This window comes from Microtus oregoni, unplaced genomic scaffold, assembly GCF_018167655.1.
Source record: "Microtus oregoni isolate MIOR12 unplaced genomic scaffold, Mior012 000015F_ref0000493, whole genome shotgun sequence".
Lineage (NCBI taxonomy): Eukaryota > Metazoa > Chordata > Mammalia > Rodentia > Cricetidae > Microtus > Microtus oregoni.
Window position 1 is genome coordinate 3649705 of NW_024543074.1, and position 19313 is coordinate 3669017.

The 19313-nt window shown below is 47.0% G+C and overlaps 1 protein-coding gene across 1 annotated transcript in view; it reads right to left on the reverse strand.

Moving 5' to 3' along the window:
• Fam117a (family with sequence similarity 117 member A) overlaps positions 1-18839 on the reverse strand; it is a 44855-nt gene extending 26016 nt beyond the window's left edge. The window contains exon 1 of the mRNA XM_041665110.1: positions 18607-18839. Within this exon, the coding sequence (XP_041521044.1) occupies positions 18607-18802 (196 nt within the window). The 5' untranslated portion in view covers positions 18803-18839. The remainder of the gene's footprint in view (positions 1-18606) is intronic.
• Positions 18840-19313: the final 474 nt, after the last annotated feature.

Consider the following 19313-nt stretch of genomic DNA (forward strand, 5'->3'; position numbering starts at 1 on the left):
AGTCCTCCATGGAAAGCCCATGGATCCCCCATCCATCCCAGCCGACTACGTTAAATCTGCAGCTCTGAGCAGGTTGCCTTTGTTCTTTTTTTCAAGAGCTGAAACTCGAACTCAGGGAAGCACTCTGCCTCTCAACTATAATCCCAACCCTGACTAACATTTCTCCTAACACTAAATCACAGCTAATGTTCAACTTTCACAGGGAGAAGAGACTCAACAGACAGAACTAGACTGGAGAGGGGAGAACATTATTTCCTCTACTGAGAAGACTTTACCCAGAAAAAAGAAATGGCATTTGTGTGCACAAGAACTTCTCAGCCAAGCCCTCCATCAATCATTGTGACTCCGCATTTAAACGGACAACCCAAGACAGAGCCAGTGAGACCATTTCTGGCTTCATGTCTGACTTCCCAAAATGCAGATCACATCTGCAGGCAGCTGGAGGACTAGGCCAAGAGAAGCTTTTCTGGAGATGTCACTGTGGGAAAAAAAAAAATAAGGAATACACTAACTCTGTGTATCTTCCAGGAGGCAAAGGATAACCCTAGAGTGCAGGCGCCAGCATCAAAGAAGCAGGGTGCTGGGCCTCTGACATTTGTTCGGTTCTCAAGAAACTGCAGTTAGAAGAAAAGGAAGTAGTGTGAACTTTTTACCCCTTATCTCAGCTCTCTGAAGAGGACGTCTGTAGGATTGTAGCCTTTGAGATAAAACAAATCACCAGCAGTTACTGCCTGAAGCATGCTTTCCTTTAGCGTCTAGTGGGGGCCTTTTAAGATGCACACACACAGTAGTCCCCTCCTCACCCCATGGTTGCTTGAAAGTAATAGGCTTCTACCGGCGGTGGTGGCATACACCTTTACTCCCAGTACTCAGGAGGTAGAGGCAGGCTGATCTCTGTGAGTTCGAGGCCAGCCTGGTCTATAGAAGCTAGTTCCAGAACAGGCCCCAAAGCTACAGAGAAAAAGTAATGGATTTCTTAGGGACACAAACTCAAAGGATGGGCAAAACGGTTTCCTTGCTTCACTTCCTATGGTAATGATTTCCATCAAACAGAAAACAACAATAACAACAAAACAAACAAACAAACAAAAAAATGACACCCAGGCAGCTCTTAGGTTAACTTTTAAAGTTAGTGGGGCAAAGGGAGAACCAGATTTGGGAGGTTCATCTATAATGAAACTGTACCCCACTTTCAGTTCTGATTCTGTGCACCCCCCACTCTCATGTATTCCCCTATAGGGCAGAGTCAACAAGACTTTATCTTTTTTTATTTTTTTTTTGGTTTTTCGAGACAAGAGTTCCTCTGTATTTATAACAGCTCTGGCTGTCCTGGAACTCACTCTGTAGATCAGGCTGGTCTCAAACTCACAGAGATCCACCTGCCTCTGCCTCCCCAGTGCTGGGATTAAAGGTGTGCGCCACCAATGCCAAACCAAGACTTTACAATGATAGGTATCACCTCATATTGAAAGGTGAACTCATGTCTTCAAGGTCAAAGTGCAAAGTGAGGCCCTTTACTTCCGAAATAGATTTCTCAAGGACCATTTCCCACACTTGTAGGTCAGTCAGACTCAACTGTTTCATGACTTTCTGGCTGCCATGGTTTAAGAAATCCTTGCTAGGGATGAAACGATCCTACTGAGGACTCAGGAACATTGCTTCAGCCACTGGGCATGCTGGGTTGGCCGAGGAAGATGAAGACAATTTAAGAGAGAAGTTCTAGTGAGGAAGATAGAACCGAATAAAAGTGAAATAAGATTATAGATTATTTTCAAACAATCTAAGTAATTTCCACTTTGTGAATAAACCATTATTAGTTTTAACTCTATCCAGTTTGCTTTCTTCCTGGCTTCCAGCAAAATCCTAGACGACAATACACATTTAAGCAACTAATATGCAATTTAGTATCACCCAAGCTACACAAAATGCCTATGAATGTTGGCAAAATTTGACAGCCCCGTTTTGCCCCCTTCCCCACAAAACAAAACTGTTTTTGTTATTCCTCTCATAGAATTGGTCAGTGTTCTTTCCAATTCGTGTTAATTCAGAACTGTCTTTATGAAACTCTCAGTGTCCTATCTCAATCATGAAGAGTCAACAGATGCCAAGACTGCTGGGCCAAAGGTTGTGGGGAAAAGGATATTTACACAATGCCAAAGTGTCGCCCCATAAACCAATTTAGAGGAGAATAATGTACTTTGACAGTGGGAAATCTGGTGGTCACCACCTCAAGTGATCGAATTTGGCATGACTAGGTTGGAGGTACAGCTCAGTGACACAGCGCATGTGTGTTAAGCCCTTGTGTTCAGCCCTCATATCCCCTCTTCAATAGCAGTATCACTTCCTAGGAACACTCCGGTATTACCTACTTCCAAATATCAGTATGAAGACACACTGTACCCATGGAAAGTTGATTTTTATTTTGAGACATCTCACTATGTTACCTAATAGCCTGGTACTCACAGAGATTCACCTGCCCTAGTCTCCTGAGTGCTGGGACTAAAGGTGTGTGCCACCATCCTGGGGTCAAACGCTGCTGCAGGAATGCTTAGCCTAAATCTAATCAGACTCCAGACCTAACTTCCCACTAATGGAAACACAGGGTATAGAAGTTAGATGACACCAGAGGAAATGGGAAGAGAAGTACATGATCTAGAAGAACTCCAAATGACTGCTGGTTGCTGTGTTTTGAGACAGGTTTCTATGTGTAGCCCTGGCTGTCCTGAAACTTGCTCTGTAGCTAAGGCTGACTGTGAACTCAGGCTGTGATCTGCCTGCTTCTTTCTCCTGAGTGCTGGGATTAAAGGCGAACACCACCACTGTCAAGTCCAAAATGACTTTTGGAAATGTATTATGGGGAAAGAGTGCGGTGAGCGATCAAAATGCATTGTTTATTATGTATGAAATTCTCAAAGAATAAAAAGATTAAACAAAGGAATATTATTTAAAACAAACTTGGACTGGCCAGACACCTCAGCACAATCTCATCCTTTAAACTCACGTAATGGTGGGAGGAGAGAATGGACCCTAAAATGTGCTGACCACCACAGGGGCACCATGATGTCACATGCCCACACATACACAGGATAGAGACACAATAACTACAACAACAACAAAATAAGGGGCTGGGGAGATGGCTCAGAGGGTGAAGTGTTTACTGGGCAGCATGAAGCTCTCCTATGGATCCTCAGCATCCACGTAGAAGCCAGGTGCAGCCACAAACATGTGCCTGTTATCCCAGGGCCCGGAGGGAAGGCAAGTGCATCCAGGTGCTCGCTGGCCACCTCAACTTGCCCATACAGCAAGCTCTCAGTTTGCTAATACTCTGTGGTGTTTTTTTTTTAAAGCCAGGCATGGGTAGGACACGCCTTTAATCCCAGCACTCAGAAGGCAGAGGCAGGTAGATCTCTGAGTTTGAGGCCAGCCTGGTCTACAGAGCAAGTTCCAGGACAGTCAGGGCTACACAGAGAAATGAGAAACCCTGTCTCAAACACACTCTCAAACACACACACACACACACACACACACACACACACACACACACAAAAGTAAAGATATCTGATATCAATCCCTGGCCTCCACAGGTGCATGCACGTGTACAAATCATCTCTCTTTCTCTTTCTCTCCCTCCCAAGCGTGCACATTCAGAGTAGGGGAAAACTCTGCATTGAGAGGCTTTTTAAAAAGATGCAACTGAAAAATAAAGCTACAACTGAGTAAGATCCTCTGTGCTGAGGATGTAGGAAGAGCACTTGCCTAGAATGTGTAAGGCCCTGAGTTCCAACCCCCAAACCAAAATTACAAAGCAAACCACCAAATGGGAAGTGTGAACAGGCTAGATATTAAATGATACACAGTCACAGTTAATTTCCTTAGGCATGACAATACTGTGAACAAAACTGTGTTCTCAGGAGAAACTGCTGAAGGAAAGGGGAATGTGTCATAATTTCCAATCGCTCACCTGAAAGATCGCATATGGATGTACACACATGAAGGTCTGTCTAGACACACATACATTGATATATTGATGAACACAGGGGAACAGACAGACTTAAGAAACTTGGTCTATAAATTAAATGCTAGTTCCAGGCTAACCAGGGCTACATAGTGAGACTTTGTCTTTAAAAAAAAAAAAAGGTTTAGCTGGAGTCTAGCTTGACAATGGGAAGAACTAAACTCACTGCAGCATGAATGAGGGGGATTGTAAAGTGGTCTCTCCCCGAAAACAGGACCACCAAGAAGAGATAGTTACAGGTTCCTAACTCAGTATCTCCCCTTGAGGGCAGAAGGTTCCAACTCCTAAAGGGTAGAGAGGAAAGGGCTGCTGACCAGCGCAGCTGAAGTGGAATCTCAGAGTGTGTATTATCATCTGGGGCACGAGAAAGAAGGACAAAGCCAATGGTAAACATGCTTTACTGAGGCAACGAAGACAGCTGTGTTGTAGGCTCCCACATGGCCCTGCCCACCTCCTCCCAAGCAGGAAAATACAAACAGTGCTTGATTTACCTGCGGCTGGCCACACCAGAAAGCCTGGTCACATGGCTGGGCAAGCTGCAGTAACCATCAAGCATACTTAGGGGCACAGAGGACACATAAGTTACTGGCTACACTTCACTAGCTTGGACTCTGTCAGGACCCGCTGCACTTAACCTTGGTTTTTGATTCACTCTGCTCTGGACTGAGCTAGAGACACTTACAAGGGACAAGGGCTCAGTTGGGTTCCTCAGAACCGAGAATGTCAGTCACCAAATCTGCACTGTTACATCCGTGAAAACCTGTGTGAAGGGTTTGGGGGTGCAGTTCAGTAGGACGGCAAGCATTTGCCCAACATGTCCGAGGCCCTGGGTTCAATCCCCAACACCGCCAAAAAACACAACACAACTGTGTGAACTACCTCGTTCCTCCTGCAGAAAGTCTGACCATCTCTTCGCTCAAGCTCTATCTCATTCCCCAACTTCACAAGGGAGAAAATCACAAAGACATCTGACCCAGTGAATCCCTACCTGGGCCCTGACCTTCTAGAACTGAACTGGAAATAAGTGGCAAATTACCATGCTGTGCCCGGGCTGTGGAAAAACCCCAACGTGTGCTGGGAGACATTCCAGGGCAGCCCCTGCTCTGCAGCCCTGGTCTGACCATGCCAGTTGTTCAGACTCCCTAAGAGAGGCACCAAGGTTATGCAGTGCCTCCAGGGTAAGCCAGCCTGAAAAGCAAGGCCAGATGTTTAGAGGCTAGACAACGGCAATGAGAAGGAAGCAGCCAAGGGCTTGTTCCCGGGTTGCCTCTCCACGTGCAGCTTCCAGAGGCAGACGGTGTGGCCATGCATATTCCTAGAAGGTAGGTGACAAACCAGGCCTTCTCCCCCAAGTTGCTTCATGGTAACGTCACCTTCTATCAGTAAAGAGAAGGCTTATCCTACTGATACAAAGGGATAATTGAATCCAGGGAAACAGTATGGGATATTAACAACCCACACGCCCTATCGCAGCTTCTGAGACCCAGAAGGCAAGCTCAGCTAGTCCGTCATAAGCAGACAGCACAGTTACCGCCACAGTGGCTCCCACTGGACCTCTAAGCTCCAGACAATCCCCTGGGAACTGGGGGAAGCCTCGTGTCACCCTCTTCTTTCTTGCGCTTATTCTGGCCGTCAGTCACCCAACAGTTACTTGGGATCAGGACAAAGCCGGAAGAGTGGAAGATACAGGCAGATATATAAAGAAGGTCACGGAGGGAGTCTATATAACCTGATCAATTCCTAAGGACAAGCAATCTGAATACAAGTGGGGACACTCACACAGTAAATGCCCACAGGCCTATTTCACATAGCTGGCTGGGCCATGAAATAAAACTTCAAGGACAGTTTACTTACAGCCACCAGCAGCAAGCACCTCAGATAAAAGATGCACACCCAAACCAAAGATTTCAAGAGAACTGCCTCTCTAAAAAATAAATAAAAAATTATCTTTATTTTTAATTATGGGTGTACTGTACTTGTGTGTCTGCGTTTGGGTTTGTGTACTGTGCATATAGATGCCTATAAAGGTCAGAAGAGGGCATTAGATCCCCCGGAACTGGAGCTCCAGGTGGTTGAGAGCTACACAATGGGCATGCTGGGAACTGGATTTGAATTCTCTAGAAGACCGGCAAGTGCTCACACCCCTGAGCCATCTCTCCAGCCACAGAAAACGTTTTCCCCTATGTTACATAGTAAAGTAGGGCTAAGTGTGGTTACACATATCCGCAGTTGCCCACAGCAATCAGGAGGCAGAGGCAGGAGCATTGCAAACTCTACAATAGCCTGGGCTGCACATAAGAAGCTGGCTCAGCAGGGCAGTGGTGGCGCACACCTTTAATCCCAGCACTCGGGAGGCAGAGGCAGGTAGATCTCTGTGAATTTGAGACCAGCCTAGTCTGGCTCCAAAGCTACAGAGAAATCCTGTCTTGAAAAACCAAAAAAAAAAAAAAGAATCTGGCCCAACCGATCAAAATAAGTAGAACAGGGTTCACTGGTGCCCTGCAGCATAAGCAAAAATGACAAGAATGACTGAATGCCTCTAAGGAACACAGCCAGATAGCTGAAGGGTTTGGTGTGAGAGGAAGGGTGCGATTTAACAAGGTCTGTCTGTTCCTCTAACTTTGCTTAGTAATCCCAGAGCCAGGCTCCTGGGGCCTGGGGTTGAGAAAAAGCTGGACCAAAGGGGACTTCCCTTAGTGTAAGCTTTAACACCTGCTCCACTTGGTACAACATCCTGCACTAAACCACACAAAGTCCCCTGAGGCCTACTGTGTTCACAAGGCAGAGGGCACAATAGCTGCCTAGTATATATCACAGAAAAGCCACCTGGCCTGGGCCTATAAGCTGGCACCACTCTCTGAGCCAAACTCACTGATTTGCCCCTCTGTACTCTCCTATATAAATGTGCAGTAGGTAGTGCATGGCTGTGGCACCGATGAGTCTTCTGAGTGTTTTAAGAAGTGAAGAACTAGGTGAAGAGCAGAGGATAGTGGTTGAGTTTCATCTCCAGAGAGCAGTCACGTTCCTTAGAAGACCCTGGCCCCCGCGGAGCATGCTCAGTGCGGGATCCTGCTCAGACCAGCTCGGTGCGGCAACCCTGCCGACTCTAACGCTGGGTCAACATGGAGCAAGGGCTGCACATGCAAATACAGAAACTGGCACCCAGTCAGTTCCCAGGGTCTGATACCAACGTTCTCCAATTGGAGGACGAGCTGCAGGCTTCTGAAAGACAATCTAACACAGAGGCAAAACCCTGACTTCACCCCAGCATGGTGTGTGAACTCAAAACAGATCCATAACTTCTTGAGTATCAACTGTTCCATGTTAAGTGGAGAGAATAGAGATGTTACAAGCATGTAGAAGCAACCTGATAGATTAGTCCAGTACTTATTGGTCAAATGTTTATTTGGAAACAATTTGAAACTGATTGTTCAAGAATAAGCATATAGAGCTGGGCAGTAGTGGCACACGCCTTGAATCCCAGCACTAGGGAGGCAGAGGTAGGCGGATCTCTGAGTTTGAGGCCAGCCTGGTCTACAGAGCGAGTTCCAGGAAAGCTAAGGCTACACAGAGAAACCCTGTCTCAAAACAACAAGAATGAATACACAGGATACTTACACAATCTTTACCTAGATTTGCCTACTAGCACACCTGCCAACTGCTTGCTGTCACAGGAATTTTACACACTCACAAACTTTCCTACACTCATACTTGACACCCACATGTTCATTCAAAACATGCACACGAGAGAGAGAGAGAGAGAGAGAGAGAGAGAGAGAGAGAGAGACTGATTTTTATTCCTAGAAAGTAATAGCCAACTATGACAAAATGGGAGGTTGGCAAATAAAGAAACAGCAAAAGGTTTTGTTATCTAGTAAGGGTTTATGGATTTCTGCTCCTTTCCCTGCAAATGGCAAGCATTTAAATGTTCACTGTTTTACACGGACAGTGATCACACAGTTCAGACAAGTTACATAAAGTAACAAAAAAAAAGTCAGTTTCTATCTGTCCCTGTGTTATGGTGTGCATGTACTTGTATGTGTGCATGTGTGTGCACATTATGTATACATAGAAGCCAAAGACCTCCTCAATTGCTTCTCCACTGTATTTTAAATTATTTTGCTTTGTTTGGGGAGGACAGGTTCTTTCTTTGTAGCCTTGGCTAGCCTGCAACTCAGAGATTTGTCTTCCTCTCACTCTTGTGCATTGGGATTAAAATCATGTTCCACCACACTGAAACTTTTTTAAACTATTTGTGTATATGTGTGTATGATGTGTGTGAGAATACAGGGAAGGGATTACACAGGAATTCAAGATTGGAGGACAACCTTCAGGGGTCAGTCCTCTTCTTCAACAATGGGATGGAGGGATTGATGTCAGGCCAAGTGTTTTTACCACCTGACCCTTCCTACCAGCTCTACCTCATTTTTGAGCATGGTCTCTCACTGAACCTGGAGCTCACAAGTCCAGGTGGGCTGGCCAGCCTATGAGCACAGGGATCGACCTACCTGCACACCCCGGTGCTGGAGTTAAGACGCACACTGCTGCACCCTGTACTGACACAGGTGCTGGGGATCTGAATCCGTCCTCAGGCTGAACAGCAAGCACTTCACCAATTAAGCCATCTCCTAGCCCTTCCTGCTTTTTTGTTTTTTACTTAAAGACACAAAGCTTACAAAACAGACAACGAGAAAGCATTAGATAAATGGAAACAACTTTATTGTACAGAAGTGCTTTATGATGTTTGTTAAATAAGATTTTACCTTACAGGGTTGTGAAGTAACTGGAAACGAAAGGTCACATACAAGCATACAAACATTAGAACATGAAAGAGTTCTGTAGAGAGAGGAAAGCGATCTTGTAGAGGGGATGAGTTAGTTCCAAGGAGCCAGCCAGGCAATGCACCCTAGATGGAGCCTCTTCCAGAGTTCAAACCTCCTTTGTTCCCTCTACTGGGTGCTAGTAAATACCACAAAGACCCTATTCCTAGTTAACCAAAAGCAAGATGAGGGATGTGCTTGGGCAGATCACATGCCCCAGGCTTCTTTCCCATCAGATATGTAGGCATGGTGGTGCCAGGGGCTACCCTACGTGGGGGGACTAAGCTGTTTTCATGGCACAAGGCCACTTGTGCCCACCCCCTTCTATAGGAATGCACGACCACATTTCCCCCCAGGTGCTTCTCATGGTTTCACACACACAATAGAAAGACACCGTCTAGGCATACAACTGCCAACAGTACCCATAAGCATGACTCCACAAAGGCAGAGACATCAGTCTGCCCCAGCTCCCCACCTGTCCCTGGTGAGCTACTCATTCCAGATGGCAATGGCAAATCTCACACCAGCCAGAAACACGCAAAAGTCACTACCACGTCACGCAGGCAGTGTTGCACTTGCCACCATCGTCCCATTATCTACCAATCCACAGCTCCCGGGACAAGGTCAAGGTGTGGGAAGCCCATGGTGTGATCACCTTGAGATGCTGAAGAAAGACTTATCTTTGCGCCATCGCCAGTTCTCTTCTAATCAGTTTATCAGGTGCACTCTGAGCCTGGAATACAGACATACAAACTAAAGGGAAGCAAAAGCTGGAGATGTGCTCGGCAGGTGGTGGGGATGCCATGCGGGACCAAGTTCACAGCACACTTCCATGTGCGGGAAGAGACCTTTGCTTAATCAAGCAAAAGGGTTTTGTCAATCGCATGGTTGTGGGCGCGTTATTTCTTTGCTGGGTCTCAGTTTTCCAGTCTGCAAACCCTCCGCAGCGGGACGCAGTGAAAGCGAACGTAAAACATTTGAGTACCAACTATGAGCAGCAGGAGACAAACAAATGAATACTGTCAAAACAAAGCTATTCATGTCTCAAGTTCTCGGAACAATACAGGTGAACCTGGGGCCTTTCAGACTTGGGATTCTCGGGCTCTTACTATGGAAACAGCCCTTTATTACTTTTATGCTGGGAAGACAAAACGACTCTCGCTACAGTTCCACTGAGAAAGCGTCCATGCGCTTCTCTCAGGCTAAGAGGTGCTTGTCTCCACGGATGTGGCTGCCACAGTCCCATTCTCCCCTCTCCATCCACACTCTGCTGTATTTACTGTAAAAGACCTCTGGCTGCATCCCCTCTGTCATGTGTGCTATCCACCACCTCCCCATCTCCTGGGACCTAGCTAATGGGCATAAGTTAAGCAGGTGATCCCCAATCCGGGGACGGTATGACAGGTTTCTGTGCCTACAGCTGTGGGGCAGGGAATGCACGTGTTATCCACGGTAGTTCTCTCAAAGCCATGTGGGCGAACAAACAGGCTCAGAGAAGTCTAAAGTGGAGGGAGTGTGGAGGAGGGCAGAGAGAGGAGGGGGGAAGGAGAGAGAGGGGGAAGAAGGGAAAGAGCTCCAACTCTTCTAATCTCATGTTCATGCTGTTCAAAGTCACACCCAGCTGGGCAGGTTTATTAAACCTTTTCGTCTAAGTCACCAGAGGCATGGTTGGCAACAGGGACACAAACTGGATAAGTCTAAATGTCCAGAGTTTGAACAATGATTATGAACACCGCTTTCCTGTATTTCTCCACGTTAGCCGGGTAAGGGAACAGCAATACCTGATGTTATAGGATGGTGCCTGGCATGGGGGAGGGGACTTTCCACCTGATCACACTTGGGAAAGCCATCCTAGGGTCCACTAGTAATTCTGCTATCTGGCCTAAAAAGTCACCGACTCATTTCGCAATCTTGCTTTTCCTTGCTGTACACTACAGCAATACCAAAAAGTTGGTACTGGTCTATCTAGCAAGAATGGACACTGGGGACTCCTCAGTCTCCTTGGCCCGTCAACCACACCTCTTTCTAAGACAAAAGCTAAGTAGCTCAGACTTGAAACAAACCTATAGCAAAATCCTACACAGTGTCTATTTTCATCCATGGATCAACCTGGTGATTTATCCCCGCTTCCCCCGCATTAAATAAATGTGTTGGGAAGAGAACCTACAGTAGCAATGACTTCCATGGAAATGCAACATCTTGGCCACCAGCTGGGCTTGAAGCCCAAGAACCAGGATGAAAAGGAGACCAATGATTTAAAGAGAGAACACTGATGTTTTGTGGAGTGGGCAGGTTGTCCTGCAAGTAGCTGGGGAGCTACGATAGAGGGGAACAGTGTATGGGGACTAGAAGTGGGAAAAGCCATTACAAGCGAGCCTGGAGGAGGTGTGGCTCCCTTCTCCACTCCACTGCCTTTCCAGCAACTCAATCCAACAAGTATTTATTGAGCATGACACTCCCCATCTGCCTTGGCCCTCCCTTAGCAAAAGCACTCAAATCTGTTCACGCTGCAGGATGAGTTCCACTGTACTTGAACTTGAAACACGAGGTACCTACCTCTTAAAAAGGCAAGCACACAATTTCCAGGACGGAGTAAAAGGAACTACAGGATTTGAGAACACTGCTGAGCAGTTACATCTATAGCAATGGCACTTTGTGTGTGTGTTTGTGTGCGTGTGTGTGCGAGTGTGTGTGTGTGTGTGTGTGTGTGTGTGTGGTGATGGGGATAGTGTCTATAGCAATGGCACTTTGTGTGTGTGTGTGTGTGTGTGTGTGTGTGTGTGTGTGTTGATGGGGATAGACCAAAACTTTGCACATGCAAAGCACATGCTCTACCACTATGCTACATCTCAGGCTCTAAAAATGTCACTTTTGAAAGAGAAAGGAGAGACGACAATAAAACCTAATTTAACTTTAGAGAAAATACACTGGCCAATTTAAAAGAAAAGAAAACCTATTCAAAAGCCAGTAGGTCTATAATTAGCCCACCACACACTGAATGCTCCTTCATTCTGCGCCTTCTCCAGCTTGCATCTATGATGCATTTACGTGTGGATGTGCTAGCACCTGCTTTTAAAACTCTGTGTCATAGCCCACCTTTGGTCTTAACTCTTCAATGATCTCCTGAAGGCTGTCACTTCTGATCATAAGGGATTCAGGTGGCAGAGCTGCTGGTACATTAACCTGTGCCCTAACAAGATGGTTCCCTGGAAAAAGCTGCCTGACGTTAGCAGATAGGGAGTTATGGTCAGAGGGGAGGCACACTAAATTTACAACTCTGCTCTGCCAAACACTGTCCACCATTTAAGATGACACATTCTGGCAGCCTTCGATAGAATGCACCCCCAACTTTTAATCATGGCCCAAATGCATGAGAGCAATCAAATCCCCAGAAGAGTCTTCCCAGGCCTCCACACACACCCATTTTAATAGGGAGCTGGAAGCCTAAACTGCTAATGTGCAGGCGGGTGAAGCCTAAGGCACTCCATCCTCCCTCCCCCCAGTGCCAGCTGTCTAAGGCTCCTGAGCAAACCCACAGACCTGTGTGCCTGAACAGGGCAGGGTAAGTGTCTGTACAAGGCCAAGACTTCAGCTCCAGCTTCCCTAGGGCTGGACCTGCAGTTTTCCTATTATGAAATACCCTGATAGTGTTCTTTTAAGTTCATTTAAGCTGCTCCTGATTGGCTGTGGTACTCCCACACAGGAAAGTCAACCGAAGCTTACTAAGCCCCAAGGAGAACCATTTACATGACTCCAAAGCTAGGTATTCGACTTGCTTGCGACTGCAGGGAGAGAGCGAAGTGCCAGAAAGCTAGGATGTCCAGTGGGCACTGTGAGCTGGAAGGCGTCGTGTTCACAGCCAGCTGTGCCCAGGAATGACAGCCCATCCAGATGCCACATGGCAGGAGGAACTGGGGCACTGATCATTTACGGCTTTAGATAACATCCTCAACTCTTCCCTCTCTGAGACCAGGATTTGTTTTTGACCTGACCATGTGAATAGATTTGGCTAGTGAATAGATTTGGCTAGTGTTTGGTTAATTCATACTCTGCAAACCAAATAATGGAATCTCTGTGAGGCTGCGACTCAGGCAGAGGAGAAAGCTGAGAGCAGTTGCTACCCTTGGCTTCTACTCCCTTTTCTAAGACAAGAAAGAACAAATTCTGTATCAGAGGAGGGCAGAAATGATTATGCCATCATGAGATTGTCCACACTCCTTGAATTAACTTACTGCTGCTGGGCATCTGTGTAGGTAATTGTGATTGCTACCTTGTCAGGGTATAGTCATGGAAGAGACAAGCCCCTGGGTATGACCTGTATTAAGTTAATTAAGATGGAAGACCTCCCCTAAATGTGGGCGGCACCACCCCTCGGACTGCCTAAAGAGAAACTGAGCTGAGCCCCAGCACTCTTCCCTCTGCTTCCTGAGTACAGATGTCATGTAAGCTCCAGCTCCTTTCTCCTGTCTTCCCTGTCCTGATGAACTGTATCCTTGGACTAGGAGTCAAAATAAACCCTTCCTTTTCGGTCAGGTATTTTGTTTTTGTTTTTGTTTTTCGAGACAGGGTTTCTCTGCGGCTTTGGAGCCTGTCCTGGAACTAGCTCTTGTAGACCAGGCTGGTCTCGAACTCACAGAGATCCGCCTGCCTCTGCCTCCCAAGTGCTGGGATTAAAGGCGTGTGCCACCAACGCCCGGCTCGGTCAGGTATTTTGTCTCAGCAATGAGTAACAAATACGGTATCCACTTGTCCTATGAAATAGGAAAGAACCACCAGGTTTACCTTCCCAGCCCTCAAAAGAGCTCCGTGCTGCTCATGGAACAAGAGCAAGACCAGGGAAGCCCAGGCAGAACGCAAGCTAGTGTCAAATAGTGCTTGATACATGTGACAGTACCTATAAAAATTCCCAAACCAGACCTGTGAGAGGATGGCACACCACTAAGTCTGAATCCTTTGGCAGAAAGACTCAATGTGAGACTAGTAAGAACCCAGAGGCAGTTGTTTAATTCCTAACAGTTCTACTAAGATCAGGGACTGGCGTGGGCCTATACGACTCAGAACACATTGGCTACAGCAGAGAACTCAGGCAGAGAATTCTCCTGGCTATTAAGCCCACCAACCGCTTTGACATCACTCAAATTCACATCACTATGAAATTTTTGTAACCCTTTCTAGAAATCCGTATCTGGAACCAGAGAGAGCAATATCCACTTACCACCACACCCCACGTTTTCACCCCCTTCTACTGGTCTCTTAACTGCGTTATATAAGGACTCCTCAGACTATCTAATATTGTGCTATCAAAAAAAAAAAACAAAAAAAACAAAAAACAACCTAAGAACCCATGGACCCACCCACACTCCTTCGGGTACCCAGAAGATAGACAATCACCACAGCTAATGGCATCCTAGAAACTGGAAGTCCCTGACTTCAGGAAAGATATCACTACTGATAATTGTTTAAGGGTCAGGCGCTTCAGAGATGTGCTTCTTACTGACCAGGACTGGGCCTGGCAAAGCTATGGAAGACAGTAGCAAGCAGTATCAGGCTAGGAAAAGCCTGTGGGCTTAATGCTTCCCAAATAGAAGCTGTCTCAATCACAGGTTACAAATGGACGATTGCAGTTCTTTAAGGATTTTAACTGTACCCCAAGATGACTCCTTAGCAGAGAAAAGTTCCATCTCTATTTTAAACTTCCAGCTGTTTGTGGCATCACTGGCCACAAGGACAACTGTCTGAAGAGCACCTTCTCTCAGAACCTCTAATACACAACCTCTTTGATGTGGCTTCATACCCATCTAAACACCCATCCTCCAAGGGCTAAGTTTTCAAAACAATACAAGGAAAGGCATTAAATAATTAGCAATGACACCCCTAATAACAATGACACCTTCTATTCAGGAAATAGCCACTCAGGAGAACATTCCCTATGTCCCTCTGGGGAATCTAGTATGTTAGGGCAACCATGACTACTACCAGCTAGTTCTCAATGATCTGTATGGTGAACTAAAAGGTAATGAAAAAAATTCAATACAGGAGATAGGTCTAAGTGATTTTCATATAATTTTAAAACTATGTTCTCTGCAGTGTGAGTTGTTAGGTTGAGGGTAGGGGGCCATAAGGAAAGAGGGGGAACAAATTTGCTTAACAGTTACGCTTTTGTGTAAATTCAAATGAGCTATGTCTTCTGAACACGTGTCACCTGACCACGGGGGTGGGGACTCGGTACTCACACGTGCTGATCTGCCACAAAGACTGAGGGCTGACTAGAAACAGATGGTTCCTTTTCCCCTAAAATATGATTGTTACCTTACTCTACCTTAGGGTTTTCTGAGGAAGCATAAATTATACACTCTTGAAACTGATTCTTACATTGGAGTGAGAATCAAGTGTACAGTTCAAGACAAGGATAGATGAACTTATGTACAATGAGTAAACTTTGCCACTGACAGTATGAAAATAGACACAGCTAACGTCAAAGAGGGTGGCTATGTTCCAATAAAACTTTATTTACAAAAACAGGCACAGGGCCAGGCATAACCTACAGGCTATAATTACCAACTCCTGGTTTAAGAAGGTTTTGGTGGAGTATATTGGTTCCCAAGCAGCATCTGGTTTCCCAGGTTCGCTAGAGAAATAATTAGCAAAGTTTAATTAAGTGTTATCTTCATGAGGTGGGAAATGTGGCTATGTGTAGTGTTCGTGTGGCATGCACAAAGCCCTGGGTTCAATCCTTAGCACCACAAAGCTCTTGTTTCCAGTCTAGGGATATGGAGACTGAAACACTTTTAGGATAGGTAAGACCTGAACCCAGAAAACTTCACTTCCTACTCCTGTTTTATCTATCATCATGGGTTCTGGAAAAACGCAAAAGTTAGCAGCTTCAAACTGGCTTCAGACATAAAAGAGAATTTGATTCAGGGGGCAATTGCAGTAAGAACTGTATCGAGGGTTTCAATTACCCACCAGTGGCTCTTAGCTTTCTTAGAGTTAGCCCTCATTTTTCTCATAGCTCTTCCAGCTCCAGCTCATAAAAATGAAGCTGTTCCTCGCTTTATGAAGACATCCCTTCTGGATGAATGGTCACAGAAGGTAAACCCACTCTTTGCACCATAACCCTTTATATAAGGCCTAATTTATCTTGTCAAGAACACAGCAGGGTGTGCGGTGCGAGATAACTGCACGGGCAGAGTATTACATCATTTGGGATGGGAAACAGAAACAGTGACGACACTTAATTGTTCCTGAAACCCCGTCCTGGCTCGCAGGCCTTTTTACACTGTTGTGTTTCCGAGCTCTGTTTAGAAAGCTCATTTTAAAAGATGACAGAATAAAAATGCAAGGGGCCCTGAAATTCCGAAACTTGCAGCACTGGTTTCAGACCAATTTGGGTTTGCTCTTTGAAGCCTGAAAAGGCAGTGGACTCTCCCCAGCGGTGCGCTCACAGTAGCTCAGTGCGGGGAAGAGCAGCAGTGCAGTGCAGCAGCATGTGCTTTGGAGAGCTGGCACTCTCCTGAGCGCTTCATGAGCTCGTTTAGTTCTTCTGACATACAGATTGTTGCCCACAGAAGAAAGGGAGTCCAGAAACTTCCTCAAGACTACACCAGCTGATAAATGGAAGACCCTGTATTCAAAGCCCAGGCTACTAACATCATTCTTTTCAGGGTCTATGGCAGCAAGGACTTCCCTGTTACATGTCCTAGTGGCCTAGAGGAAAACACTTCTGTCACTTCTCAGGGTATAGAAGGAATAGAAACAACCTGAAAAATACATGAAGGTGAGGCTAACATGCACAGGGCTGAAACGCCCCTAGCCGAAGACCAGGGGCCACAAAGAAGACCAATGGGCTTAGGCTACTATTTCCTTTCTCTCTCCTACCTACTGAAAACCTAACGATAATCCTACCCCATAGGCAAATGTCTATTTAATACCTCTGGGATATTAACAGGTGGAGAAGCAATGGACCAACCAAATACATAATGCAGGAATCCATTCAATCTGCCCTAAGTCACCTGACAAGTTACACAGCCCTCTAGTTTCCTGTTTTCATCAGTATCCTTAGAGAGACCCTGAATCTGCAAAAGGAGCAGGCCATGTAAATAACCCAAGCATCCAAGCCTACATTCCTCCCCTCTGCACAGCACCCACCAGGGCTTTCCCTTTCAATGCCAGCTCTGCAGGAATCACAAAACAACTGCTCTTAAAATGGTTGCTACACGGTTTCTAACTACTGCACAGGCAAGGCTTCTGTTGGTTTCCACCAAGTGACGATGGTTCTAGTGCTTGCAGCTCTAACTTCCCTGGGTTTTAAGGAAGCCCAAACAAAACCAACAGGTTTGTAGTCTTGTGGCTTGCTTTAAAGTTGATGATAGACATGAGTTTGTCTGGGCATTGCCTTCTTCTACACCACCAGATTCTACACATACTTTGACTACTTGGTCACCATCTTGCTACCAGATTTGACCAAGTTCTGCGTTCCAGGATGTGATATTAACATATACAGCGAGGTACAAATAGACTTGGCTTTCTACCTCAAAGACCTGATGAATCCCATCCTACTTAGCAAGACTTTTGTAACAGAATACTTTCAGGAAGGGGCCATGCAACATCCAAGTTTAGTAATCTCCAGAAAGCTTAAGATTCTGGTTTAGAGAATGTCATATTAAGATGGCAGGGACATAACTTTTGTACATTTGGTACAAACTTAGGCTTAGGAAGTGTGCAATGATCCTTTCACATCTGGTGTGAATCAAATGCAAACTTCACTTTTAACTTATTGCCAACCTCCTCATGCAAGTAGGTTCCTTTTCCGTTCCAAAGGGCCTGCATTTGTGGGTCCCATCACAGCCTCCAGTGTGAAAGCAAGGTTAAATTTGCTCCACCCTCGTTTCCCCACACCCACCACATCAAGCTGCTATTAAGAAACTGCTTCAGCGCTGTTCAGAAAGTGGGGTATTTGCCACAGCATACTTGATTGTAAGCACTCCACTGCCACGTTGGCTGGGAACGCTCACGACAAAACCACCTTCGGAGGGGGTGGGAGGTAGGGTGCAAACTGCCCAACTCCTGTACACAAGCACACACGCACAGAATGACTAGAACGAGACAGCCATATTAAGCAGGTCAAAAATATGGGAACATACAACTTCTGGGCTACATTAGGAAGAACGTAGAAAAATCGGGAACAGAGGTGCGTTTGCACCGCAGTAAAAGCCGTTAAACTAACTTATCCCAACGGGCTGGGATCAAATCAGCTCCTGGAAGAGGCATAAAGGGAAGCGCACGTGAAGTGGTGGAGAAAGGAACTCCAGAGCCATAGAAAGGGACGCTGGGGCCAAACTCAAGCTGGAGAAGTAACACATGGCTCCACCCGGCTCTCTTCCATGCCCCTCCCCCTCACCGAGCAGGCGTCCAGCGCCCACCGGCTCCCAGTGAAGCCCTCGGCTCAGGGAGCCCACAACACTCCTTGCACCCACCCCAGCACTTCTCACTCCCCCCGTCCCGGGCAGACGCTTCGGGCCACTTTTCGGTTACGCCCCCCAAAGCTAGTTTCCATCTGCCAGGTCCCTCCCCTCACCTCCCGGCTCGGACTCCCGGCCCCCTCCTTCCCAGAGTTGCACCCCACGTTCGCAGCTGCTCGCCTTGCTCCCTCCGTCCTCGGAACTCTGCGCGTCCCCTTTTCTCTTCCCTCACCTCCCATCCACTTCCCCTTCATACTTTTCCCAGTACTGTCCAGACCCTCGCCCCTGCACCCGCTCCGACCCGGCTCACCTGCGCGGCCACCCCCGTCCCGGCGCTGGTGCGGCTGCTGCAGCTGGAAGGGGACTGTAGCCCTGAGTGGCTGCAGCCCGGCCCGGGGGGAGCCAACGGGCGCCGGTGGAGAGCATCCCCGCCGGAGACCCCCCGCCCCTCCGCGCCCCGGCCCCCAGGAACCTCCGCCTCTGCCGCCCGCTGCGGCCCCGGACATGGCCCACCCGGCTACCTGCAGCCTCAGCCCCACGGCGAGCCCCACACAGCCCCCAACCCCCGCGGCCGCTACTTATCTGCCCTACGGGCGGGGACCGGCCCCCTCAACTCCGAGTTCCAATTGGCTTACAGAGTTCCAGTACCGCCCCTCAACCAATCTACGGCGAGGCTCTTCTATTCCGAGGATGATTGGTCCATATGGTCAGCCATCAACACAAGACCCCACCTTCCTGCTTTTCTTTTCTTTTCTTTCCTTTTCTTTTCCTTTTTTTTTTTTAACGTCCTTAAGGCTGCCGATTGGTCCTTCCGGTATAGGGCAGGTTCTCTGGCACTGCCAATGAAAGGGCTCAAAGAGGAGGATCGTCACACCCAGTCTCAGGTAGTATGCAAATGATGCCACGTGATGTCAGACTGTGCAGGGGGCGGGGCTGAATGCGGGCTGGACTCAAACACTAAAGAAATCTTTATATGGGGTAGTGTCAAACTCTAAGCAGTTCTAGAGGGACTGAGAA